Source organism: Plectropomus leopardus, chromosome 8, assembly GCF_026936395.1.
Source record: "Plectropomus leopardus strain MGB_pleo_1.0 chromosome 8, ASM2693639v1, whole genome shotgun sequence".
Lineage (NCBI taxonomy): Eukaryota > Metazoa > Chordata > Actinopteri > Perciformes > Serranidae > Plectropomus > Plectropomus leopardus.
The window spans coordinates 19336786-19349384 of NC_142183.1; the positions used below are offsets into that span (position 1 = coordinate 19336786).

The window sequence follows — 12599 nt, forward strand, 5'->3', positions numbered from 1 at the left end:
CGGACGATCCTTTAATTATTCTCTTTCTGGTAATGTGATGGGAGCCAGCATGAAGCACGGGTTGCATACACTAATAAAGATACAAACCAGTGTGTATGTATGTGTGTGAGAGAGAAATCATTTAGACAGCAGCAGATATTAGTATTGATTCTTCTAATAGACATGTTCTTCTCTGTCCAAAGCCACGCTGCCTCTGAGGAGTAATTGCCAAATCCTTGTGTGCTGACAAGACAGTGTCACACAGCTGCATGATAGATTTGTAATCTGTAGCTGTTAGTGTGAGCCTTACAGGGTAACGTTTGAGTAAAAGGCTGAGGTTTTATGCTGCAGGCCTGCAGGTTAGCACTGAGGTTGGTCTGAATGTGCAGCTTTCTGAGCTGACTCTCAGAAGCTTCCACCCGGAGGTTTAATCTTAATAAAGATCTTTAGAGTTGTTTTCTCTCATGCTTGCTTCCCCGTTTTTCTCCCTCATTCTCTTTGTTCTCCCATCCCCTTCTCTCGAAATTTAGTGTTTGCGTGTCCCACTTGCTCTCTCCTCTGCCTTTTCTGTCTTGCAATGCCACTCGCCCACTCTTCTGGCTCTTGTTACCCACTCTTTCCCTTTCTTTCACTTTCTGCATCACACACTAATCTCCAGCTGGAAGCTTTCCTGGTGTGTTTCTTCCATCTTCTTCTTTATCTTTCATTGCCAAATATGTTTCCATCTCTGCGTTTGCTGCCTTTTGTCTTTCCCTCGCTCCTCATGCCGTCCTACCTTCTCCTACTCTTGCAGCTCTTCTCCATCTCTTCTGCCTCTTATCCTCTCTTTCCTCAAAAGTGTGACAGGGGCCTTGTAAAACAGTCTGCAGCCATTCCCTCAAATGCCTGCAGGGAAACACCAGGCAATTCGGCAGCAACTTTGTACACACAAACACAGAAATCAACACACTCGCACACACTCCAACCTCTGGCTTTTTTTTCCTCTGCTCTACAGACAGACTTTGAAATGATTACTTGAAGGAGAAACATTTCTGTCAGCATGTGGAAACGGGACTGTCAGAGACCGGAGGGAGATAGAGAGGGATGGAGATTTGAGATCGGAACAAGCTGCGAACAGCATTAGAAACGACAAGAACACTAGGCTGATGCGTTTGCAGAGATTTATAGGGAGAGATGGGTAGATAAATGTGTACTGGCGAGGGCCGTATGCCTAGAGACAAATTTATAGATCAGAGGGGGAGAGAGATGGATAGATATGGTTTAAGGCTAAAGATGAAGCAGGGTGCAGTGAAGATAGGGAGAAATGACTTTGATAGCCTGTAAATTTCTATAGGCACGATACAGGGAGTGGCTGAGAGGAAGAGTTGTGAGTGTGTAGCAGGAAATAGTCATGCTCCGTGGTGCTGCACGCTGTTTGGATGCCACTAGAGTCCACAGAGACCTCATCCTATCATCAGCCATTCTTTCTGCCCACAGTTGGTGCATGTGCAGAGAGTATGTGCGTACATATGTGTGCTTCCTTGTGTGTGTGTAGGCAGGGTGAAAGCGCTACTCCCCACTGCTGTCCATTCTGTCTCTCTCACTGTCGTGCAAAAAAAAAAAAAAAAAAGAAAAACCACCACGTATTTGAGCATCCATGAGCAGATTTTCATGGAAGCAAATAGCAGATTCTTTTCACTTGCCAAAACTAAATCTTTCCAGCTAAATCTTCCCATATGGCTTCCTAACAATCACTTCATTATTCACTATCAGCACACAAAAAGTGGCCCATTTTCGAAGCAGTTGCCACATTTGCAGAAGCATTATTACGGATGGCTGGCTTCATTTAAAAAGACAGCGTGTCTATTCTCCAAATCGACTCCTGAAAACTTGGCTGTAAAATCGACATATGCATCATCTGCAGGAGCAACTGCAACTCTATTAGACATTATGTTCATTCAGTGGCAAAAAGAAGATTTGAAATGTTTTCAGCCTTGAAGCAAAACTGTCACTTTGCTCATAGTTGGCAGTGGCATTTTCACATGTTGTATCCTGAGGCTAGTGGCTTTTATATGTGAAAGCTCGGGCCATCAGCCAGTGATGATTCGATCTATGCATCCAGCAAGTTCCTGTTGAGTGTCGACATTACTATCTGAATGCAGTTTTTAAAGCTCTCTCCATTACATTTATTCATTTAGAATCAAACACGCAAACATCAGTTTGTAAAATACGACCAAACAGTATATAAGGGGGGTTAAATTTGTTCTACCTCAACCAGCAACAACAAAGGACAACTTCACCTCCAAATTATTATTTGTATATCAATTACTTACCTGTTTTACGGTGAATTCACGAAGAAAACTTTTTTCCCAGAATCCCAAAACTGAGAAAATTCTTGATGCATTAAAGTCATAGACTGCCCTGGGGCTGACGAGGAAGTTAGCTTCACCCTGGCTCTCAGGTCAAAGAGCCAATGAGATTTTTTTCATTGAATTTTAGATTATTGCAGAAAAAATAAGCTTTTTGATAAACAAATGTTTTTGATGCAGTAGTATTTTTCAGTGAGATAATCTTTACAAATGAACACCACTTTTATGATGTTTGAAGCCTAAATGTAATCGGCAGAGGTAAAAAGCTAATGTTAGACTACAGACAAATTACACCACAGTCACACAACTAAACGTCTCCGCCATGAGACTAAAGTCGTGTTTACTGCGGCTCAGTGTGATGATGCTCTGCTTCTCTCTGAGTCATGCATTAGTTTATTAGAATCCCGTTATATGATTATGTCACTGGCACCTTTATTAAGTACACATATACTACAAAAATTAGCTTAAAATTCAGTACAACAGTTTTGACATTAACCCTTTAGAGAGTTTATAAAGTTCAGTATTTGTTTTCATTTTTGGTAAATTTAGTCATCTATTCATTATCGAGATCATAGTTAAGGCACTGCAGTGCTGGACTACATTATGTTAAGAGATGCTTTTTTAATTTTACATGAGGGGGTAGAATTGTAAGCAAAGCAAGACAAACTTGTTTATATAGCACATTTAATAACCGAAGGAAACCCAAAGTGCTTTACAGATTAGTCAAGTCAAAGTTTGTTGTAGGCTAATCACAAGGCACGCTCCAAAAAGCTGTAGAAATACTCATTTCAATTCATTCAGTTTCAGTTTGATCTACAAAGTCCAATATCTTAAATCACAATTAATCTTGGAGGGCTTTACAACATATTACATCCGTCTGTCCCTGGACGCTCACAGTGGACAGGGAATAACTCCCCAAAACCTTTAACAGGGGAAAAATGGTTGAAACATCAGGACACACATCTGTCACAAAACTAACTGTAACATCAGTGTTCACACGTGTGATTGAAAACTATGTTTTCATGACTTTAGGCGTAGACTGTAGAGGACTTTATAACCAACTATATTGGATTAGTAAGATAAGTGCGATGTTGAAACTTTTAATCCTTCTACCACTGCATCCCCGAGTTTTGTGCGTGCTGTGTTTGCCCGTTGTGCATTGTTACTCATCTGTAACTGTCTTTGAATTTGTGTCTTTGTACTTTCATCAAGTAAGACCCTATACCTCGTTTGTATTGATCGGGCTTTAATTAAAATGTGATTTCATCTGGCGTGTGTGCAGCTCTCACAGGCAGGAGCACACACTCCTGCAGTATTATCTGACACTTGTCTTGATCCCTCTATTTCTACGCTATTAAATATCTCATTCTTCTCATCCCCTGCCTTTTCCTGCTTTTAATCTCTCTCTCCTCTCACATCCTTGACTTTAAGCCTTTTCCCTCTGTTCCGCACTCCTGCCCGTCGCTCCTTCTTTACTTGCTTCCTGCCCTGGAAGCCAATCTGCCACCACTCACACACACTCTCTCCATCCCTTTATCCATCCCCTGTTCACGTGTGTGTGTGTTTGTTGGGGGCATTATGGATGGACGAACAGGAATGATGGATGGAGTGAGCGGAGGTGTTGATGGATTGAAGTGGCCTTTTCATGAACAAACCGTGATGTTGAGGGAAAACAGAGGTGATGTACGGGGCTCTTCATAATTTTTGTCACATGCACATGTTTTCCCTCCACTCCATAATTCATATTTACCTCTCAAATCAATATTTCAGGCTGTATCTCTTTGCATATTTGTCCGACATCACAGGAGGAAGCAGATGCGTTTAGGTGTGAAATGTAACAGGGCATGTTTGTTGTTTTTCTCTCCTCCGAGTGATTCACCGAGTGTTATCATTTACAAATCAATGGGTACACTCATATTAATTTATGATTTCGTGAATCAACATCCTGGCGATTTCAAACTGAATCACTGATGCTCCGCTTGGCTCTTGGCTTGCGGGTGTAGGTGGGAGGGAGATAGAGTGAGATAGAGGGAGGGATTGAGGCTAAAGCCCCTAATGAAAAACAAGAATATTAGAGGAAGGGAGAGAAAGTGGGAGAGTGTTGGGAGGAAAAAAGGGAGAGAGAGAGAGGAGGAGCGCCATCGAGATGGAGTGAGAAAGCGTGAAAGGAGGGATGATAGAGAGGGGTTTCTGCCAACAGCAGCCATTGATAGAGGAGGAGGAGAGAGGGAGGGAGGGAGAGGAGGATGAGAGAGAGGAACGAGGGCGAAGAAGTGTGCGTGCGTGCGTTCGAGCCGTCCAAACACGTGACAAAAAGAGATACAGACTCCAGCATAGAGACGCGCCTGTTTCCACGACGACGACGGCAAACATGGGGGCTGTGGTGGGTACGCTGACCATGCAGACCAAACCGAGGAGGCCATCCAGGGGTGAGGGAACACACACACAGACACACATACACATGCATGTGCATAAACACATATATGAACACAATATGGAGAGGGAAACTTTTAACAGTTTGTCTGTCTTAAAGACACACACACACACACACACACTCCAGCACAATTATACAGCGCACGCACACAAGCTGCAGACCAGAGATTAATAACTGCTGGTGTTTCAGTGAAGATGCAGTGAAAGAAAGAGGGTATGTGGTTTGAAGTGTGTGTGTGTGTGAGAGAGAGAGAGAGAGAGAGAGAGAGAGAGAGAGAGAGAGAGAGAGAGAGAGAGACCAACAGGTGTTCCCAGAGGAAAAGGAGCATCTTTTTATTCTACAACAAAGTTTGAGTGTGACGGTGTGCAGCCATGTGATTGTTGCTGAGCTTACCTTTTCTGACAACGGAGAGTGAGAGATGGCTTCTTTGACTCTCTCTCTCTGTGTGTGTGTGTGTGTGTGTGTGTGTGTGCGTGTGCGTGCGTCACTCTGTCTGTCTGTCTGTGTGCGCAGATGTGGGCATGGACGCTGGTAAACACACACATGTCGAAGGTATTTGTCACTCTGCTCACACACTGCTTTTTCGTCTTGCTGTTACCTTGGAAGCACGGTAGCCATGGCAACAATAGATGTCAGTTTTGGGGTGGGAGGGTGGTTGATGGCGGTGGGGGGGGTTGATGAGATTGGGGTATTCCTAAGTAAGTCAAGGCCATGTGAAAGAGAAGTGAGAGATGCAAATATGCAGATGATCTTTTTTTAATGGAGACCTGTTGCCTGTGTGAAATGTTGGACTCCCTCATTACTCATTCTAATAAAAGCCTGTAAACCTCATTTTTATAAATCTAACAAATCCGAACTGGCTGCTCCATGAATGGGCAAGCTGAGCAGGAGACCAGTGCCAGAGTGAAAATATCCACTATTACTTGTGTGCAGTCATTTCAACTTTATTTGTCGAGGCAGACTATTATCGGTGTTTCAGTGCAAATTAGACCATACAGGACATTTTCCAAGTGAGTGCATATGGCTCATTTCATCCTTTGAATAAGCCTTCCTTTTTTTTTCTCACTCCACAGGCTCAAACAAACACCTTCCCCCATGGGTGTTAAAAAGGCAAGGCGTAAATTTGTTGCTATTTTGAATAATGAGGTGATTGTAGATTCACTGGAAACGTGTGACTCGACCTGCAAATGAAAAACAAGCCTATTTGCCTCCACAGTTTCCCTGCGAAACACATGAAAGAATGGGAGCCGGAGCTATTTGGAGGTTGTTTGTAATTCTGGTGTTGTGTTGTAGTGCTCTCTCCCTCTGCCGCTCGAACACGTTGGCTGTATGCAGGATTAGTGCAGCGGGGGCTTGTACGTGTGCAGCCGCCTATTCTGTGGCGCTGCAGATAACTTGTTATCCGGGATCGTGACACTGACAGTGACACTGAGAGGGGAAGACGGTGCACGGCTGTAATATTGCGAGATTAGATTCCTACATGATTGATCCTCTGAGCGCGGGCTCATCACTGAGCTCTGAAGAGGGAAAAAAACACCTCGCCGTGTTTGCATCCTGCGCCTTCTTGAATTTTTTCATGTCTGTTCTGTCTGTTTTCATCAAGGCTGCTTGTTGTTCTCTCAACTTGCTTTATTTTCTGTCAAGTGTTTCCTGACAGCCTCTCTTTGTCTGTACTTTTCTACCACCTGTTGTTTGTGTTATTTCCCCTCACATCTGCCGTGGTGGCCCCTGACAACTCATCTCAGCAGTGACATTCTCATCTGGCATTATTTACCCCTCCCTGGTGAATTTTTCAGTCCTTTTTCTTCAGCCCCTGTATCTCCATCTTCCTCACTTACTCCCCTGCAGCTATGTTGTCTCAATCTTCTCCCTGTCTCCTTTCCGTCACTCCTCTGCTTCCCTCTCTTATCTTGCTTTCTTTGTGCTTTCTGCTTCCTCCCTCACCACCCTGCAACCTTCTCCTCCATTTGTTTTTTCACATCTTTCTGTTTTACCCTGCTGCTTTCTCCTCTCCCTGTTGTTCCCCCACTCTTCTCTCTCCCACACCTCCTGCACGCTTGTTTCTCTTTATCTTTACTTCTAATTTTCCCCCAACACACTCTCAAATGCTGCCACCACAATCTGCTCCTGGCACCCTCATCTCCATACCTTTTTTGCTCTCTCCTTTATGCCTCCATTCTTTCTCTCATTTGCTCCCTTTCTCCATCACCCACGCTCCCATTAGCTGGTGTGAGTGCTTATTAAGTCATCTCGTCATTTTCCTCTCTTGGCATTCAGCAGAGTGTGTGTGTGTGTGTGTGTGTGTGTGTGCCTCTGTGTATTTGTGCAGTGTTTGAGTCTAGACATGTATTTACTCAAAGATCAATATTGGCATGCTGCTAGGTGTGTGTGTGTATGTGTAAATGAGCTGTATTTGACTCACTGTTCCCAAACAATAATCAGCAGTGAAATCCTCACATTTTAAGAAGTGACATCAGGTGGATTTCTCTGTGTGTGTGTGTGTGTGTGTGTGTGTGCGTGCGTGCGTGCGTGTGTGTAGCTTTACATTCAAACACAACACTGCAAACACCCTCCAGCACTTTAGTCACAGGCTGAGGGTTAGTAAGCAAACAGATGTGTGTTTGTGTGGGCATGCAAGCATAGGAGTGTATATTATTTTCTGCACACGGGTGCTTATTATTTTATCTGCAACCCCTGAAATAATATGCTCATGCTTGTCTTGTTTGAGAGTGTGCGGCTGGATGCATTGGCGCGCTACACGTCCAAGTGTTTGTGTGCGCAGAGTGAGCCGTTGCACTTTCAGTGAACCACTGCAAGGCCACTCAGGGACTGGCCCCCGTGTCCACTGACTTTACTGTGAAAAACAATGCGTCTCAGAATGGGAGCTTAAATTCACGCCGAGGAACATGATTATGTTGTGCCGATTTTGCACGGCGTAAATTGCACTGTTGCAGCGCAGATCTATTTTTAAGTTACTTCTTGCGTACCACCAGCAAGCCCACAGCCAGTAGAGCTGCTACTTTCTTGGAGAGCACTCTTCCCCGTTAAAGAGGCCAGTGAGAGCGAGCCCTCTCCATCGCCGCCAGGACGGCAGATTAGGCTAATTCAGATTATGTAAATGACACACTCTCTGGCAAGGATTACAGAACTCTGTACGAGAAAGAAAGAGAGAGCGTTGCAGAGATAGAGTGGCAGAGTCAGACCAGAGTTTGGCAGGAGAAAGAAAGGAGGATTCAGTGGGCAACAGAAGAAAGTAGGAGAGGGAGGAGAAATGAGAGCTAACACTGTATATAAGAGCCAGCAGTATTTGGAGGACAGCAAGGAGTTAAATCCTGTTCCTGGGCTGGGGGAAGTGTGTGTGTGTGTGTGTGTGTGTGTGTGTGTGTGTGTGTGTGTGTGTGTGTGTGTTTGTGTGTGTGTGTGTGTGTGTGTGTGTGTGTGTGTGTGTGTGTGTGTGTGTGTGTGTGTGTGTGTGTGTGTGTGTGTGCTGATGTAAGAGGTATTTTTGTGTGACAGGGTGCTGGCTGGGGAGAGTGACAGGCAGTCTTTTCGTTGCTGACAGTTCAGGTCACCGCTTAATACTCCAAACAAGCTCTGAAAGAAATGGGTTCAGGGTTTTGTCAAACTCCATGTCTTAGACTAACTCGAGTAACAGATTGAAGTGAGGCTCTAGAGGCTGCTGTGAAGGTTGATTTTATAGCGGTTTTCCTAACCTACTAAGTTAACAGCTTTAGGTATTTTAATCAGTGGAGAAAGAAGCACTCAGATCTTTTACTTGTTCAAAATGTTACTTACAGGGTTCCAGCAGATCCTTAAAAAGTCTTAGAAAGGCATTGAATTCATTCATCTAAAAATAAGGCCTTCATTTGCATTAAAATGTCTCTATCTTTCAAATGTCACAAAAATGCTTAGACATTAGAGGTGGGATTTTAATAGTATTTTTTCTGACATTGCATTGAAAAAGCCCAAAATAATTGTGTAACATTAAAAACTAATTTACGGAAGGCCTCTTACATTAACATCACCAAACAGTCATGTTTTCTGTTACAATAAATAACTGAAAAATAAAATCCCCCCTAATCTTAAGTAATTAATGTCGATACATGTTTTTCTCCCTTCAGTATTGGCTACTGAAAAACTGGTCTTAAATTTCTTTCCAAGTGTCATTTAAAAAGTCTGAAAGGGATTAAATCCCACTTGCCCCAATATGTAGGAGCCCCGTCCTTAAGTAAAAGTACAGATTTATTTCATTCATGTGTACAGTTGTTTTGGTATTGCAGCTGGTTAATGTTTGGCTAATTTCAAATATTTTTAATACTCCTAACCCATAATAATCCATCATCATTTATAAGTTTTTTCATATTTTGTGTTGATAATCTAACCCTGCAAACTAACTAAAGCTGATAGACAAATGTAGTGGAATGAAAAATACAGTATTTCTCTCTGAATTGTAGTGGAGTAGAAGAGTTAAGTGTCTTAAAATGGAAGTACCTAAAATTTGTACTTGAATACAGTACTTGAGTAAATGTGCACTTTGCACCACTGTTGATTATACCCTACAAGAACTTAATTATACACTGCCACTTATAAATGTTAATGTCACCCTTTTAAAGATGTTTCCTTGCAGTCAGACCTTTGCTTACAGAAGTGTCTAACGCTGCAGTCAGGGTAAAATTATTCACTATTTAAAACGAGAAAAACAGAGCACTTTATGTGCACTTGGACTGGCAGCAGGAGCGAATCATCCACTCCCTAATATCCATGAATGGATTACTGAACTGGCTCAGGCCCAGTGGGTCCGGGGGCCCCTAAGCTGGAGCCTCACTTTGAAGTGACTGTTATTAACAGTTTTGTTTGAAAGTCAAACTGCTCTGTCCAGAGCAGCAACGACCTGATCACATTTATTTTTCAGCTGATCCCTCACTGCCACTCACACTTTGATTCTAAAAAGAAAATACATGTGAAATTCATGTTATCACATAAGATTTTGTACATTTGAATTTGTCACCGATAAAATGTCTTTAACGTGTTATGTGAAATTTAAATTTTCACATATGATTTATACCTTTTTCATGTCATTTTTTCGAAACCGGCACCTGCCTACAGAATGTGTGAACTAGTCACGTGAAGTGGTTTTCACGTGTCACCTCTGCTTTGTCTTGAATGCTACTATTTCTATCATCTGTCTTTTTATGAATAGGCCTATATTTGAATATTTAATAACTGTAATGACTGCACATTGTGGTGAATCTTTTTGTATGAAACATATGATATTGATGAAGTTTTATCACTATTATTATGTGATAAATTCACATGTTTTTTTGACAGGGGCTTTGTTTGTAACTACTCAGGCCACATCAAACAGTTTTGCTATGTCTGAAAGGTGCTTTCAGGAACTAGAAGGGCACTCAGAGAGCGCAGACCTCTGCCATGGCCAGATGCCTTGTCTTGTTATAGAAGATGCGATATAGGACATTAATTAATTAGAGCATTAATTTTTGTTCTCTAAAAAACCCTTATATATTGGTATGTACTGGACAACATGTACACCAATATATCTATGAGAGGCCATTATCGGTCAGGCTCTAGTATATTGCAAAGTGAAAAATAATTTGTGTATCTGCACCAGGTTTAGGATCCACTCTCAAAGTTCATGGGTACCTTACTTGGTCCATGCTACACCCTTCCACCAAGTTTTATGTAAATCAGGCCAGTAGTTTTGCCATCATCCTGTTGACAATCAGAGAAATGTATCAATGGAGCCGAATAGCGGAGGTAAATGTAACATCACGTTTCCTTTAATATTTGTTGTAGCATCCTACAGCACAGGGGAAAAGTGTAAGCGTGATAAACTGTGTCAAGAGGCTTTCTCCTTCACTGTGTCTGTGTGTTACACCATGACAGAAACGTTGCTGATTGGTCACAGTGAGAGACAGCTGAGGGCTGATTATGTGAATGAACACAATATACACTTAATCATCCTTAACAAGTGATGTTTTACACTACTGAGCATCTTTTAAATGTCGAGCAAATTAAATTAAACGCTACTCTTGCCAATAAATTTAATTTTACCCAGCACTGCTGCTTTAATCCCAGAACAGTAAATAAAGCAAACCTTCAATCGGCAACTCTGTGGGAAACCTCTTGGTACAGCCGAGCCCCCTGCAGCCTGCGAGTCAGCGGCTACACTTCAGCTCGTTGGGCAATCACAGCTCCTTATTTTACATTCACATTAAGACTATGAATGAGTGCCAGCTGGTCGCAGTGCAGAGATGCTTCAGAGAATACTCCATGTTTATTTCATCACATCATGCTTTATATTTTAACATCATAGCGCATTTTATTCAACAAAGAAGACATTTTGCACTGATCTTCTAAACGTTTATCATGATTTGACTGAACATGTCAGCTAAATGTGAAGTAACACATGTAATGACATGTACAACACATCCTTGTGAGAAGCGTTGGTGCACACTGGTGTCCTCTGTTAGTTACTGCTGTCCCCTGCTGGTACTCTCAGGTTATAGCAGGATGTATACTCGTCTCAATCAGAAATATCACAATACAAATAGGATAATAGCTACACGGGTCCAATTAAATAACGGCCATGCATCATTAAGATGTCTTTTGAAGATGTATTTAGTCTTTCTCTCTCTTTTGCAGCAGCTACTGTGACGACCACAGGAAGATAAAAGACATACAGTGTTTTAAATATGCATCTTTATTCATACTAATTCTCTCAAGCATCTGTTGATAAATAAGCCCAAACATGTAGCACAACAGAAATGTAATAAAATCACCAAAAACTCATCACATTCTCCACGTAAAGGCACATTGATCTCAGTTTAGTTTATTCTTAAAACATAGTTAAAATACAAGTACGATTCATAAGACGCAATGGAGATGTAAAATGTGATACTTTGATAAGCTATCTGAAGGTTGAGACTAGGGACACTAAGCACATTTAAGAATGTGTTAACTAAAATGTTGTCTAGATTTTAGGAAAAGAAAGAAAGCACATGTATTTCACAGTAAGATTTTAAACCCAAAACTACCCAAAGACCCTTAAAATAAAATTAGCCTAACTACTAAATGGTCCCAAGTCATTTAATCTATCAGTCCAAACATTGTTCAAATAGGTAAGATACACTGAAGTAATATGAGACAAATGGCAAGTGGAAATAATAGTACAATTAAAATATATTTGAGAACTAGTTTAGAAGTCCCCAACCATTTATTCAAGGTATTCAAGCTCGAACATATTTTTGTAATAAACAACAACCAAACACAAATATGAAACAAATGAAAGACAACTACCATCTGTGCCTCTTGGACCTTGTACAGAATGAGGTTATTTTGGGGCACTTCTTTTTTCCTCTGCATCTATGTTGGCTGTTACCCATAATACTATGGTTATGCCCCTTGACGAAACTCTAGATTCAGTATTATCGTTTTAACATCTTATTTATTACACTTTTAATTCTGGCTGCATAATTAATCCATTTTTTTAAATCAAAATCTTAATACGACCAAGTGCAATATCCAAAAACCAGGAGCTGCAATTTTTGATAAAGGTAAAATGTGTCACAACAAACTATTATAAATGAAATATTATAGTGCTGCAGACATCCCCCGGCCTTTAAATCATATTCCAGATGTATGGAAACATGTTTGTTTGAGAGAGACCCGAATAAAATCACGTCAGGATCATTTTTATATTTTTAGTGAAAACTAACAGCAAAAAATACCATTACCCACTAAAATCTTGACTCGTTGCAATATCTGTCAAAAATAATTGCTATTTATTTTTTGGCTTACTGTACAGCCTATATTTTAGA

General features: G+C 41.4%; 1 protein-coding gene across 4 annotated transcripts in view; it reads left to right on the forward strand.

The window, feature by feature from the left end:
* The window catches only part of kcnip1a (Kv channel interacting protein 1 a), a 50329-nt gene that overhangs the window by 26363 nt on the left and 11367 nt on the right, over positions 1-12599 (forward strand). The window contains exon 1 of one of the 4 annotated variants that reach the window (XM_088081068.1): positions 4575-4756. The exons of the other annotated variants lie outside the window; for them this stretch is intronic. Within the exon in view, the coding sequence (XP_087937194.1) occupies positions 4699-4756 (58 nt within the window). The 5' untranslated portion in view covers positions 4575-4698. Of the gene's footprint in view, positions 1-4574; positions 4757-12599 lie in introns of those variants that run through there. 4 annotated transcript variants of the gene reach the window in all.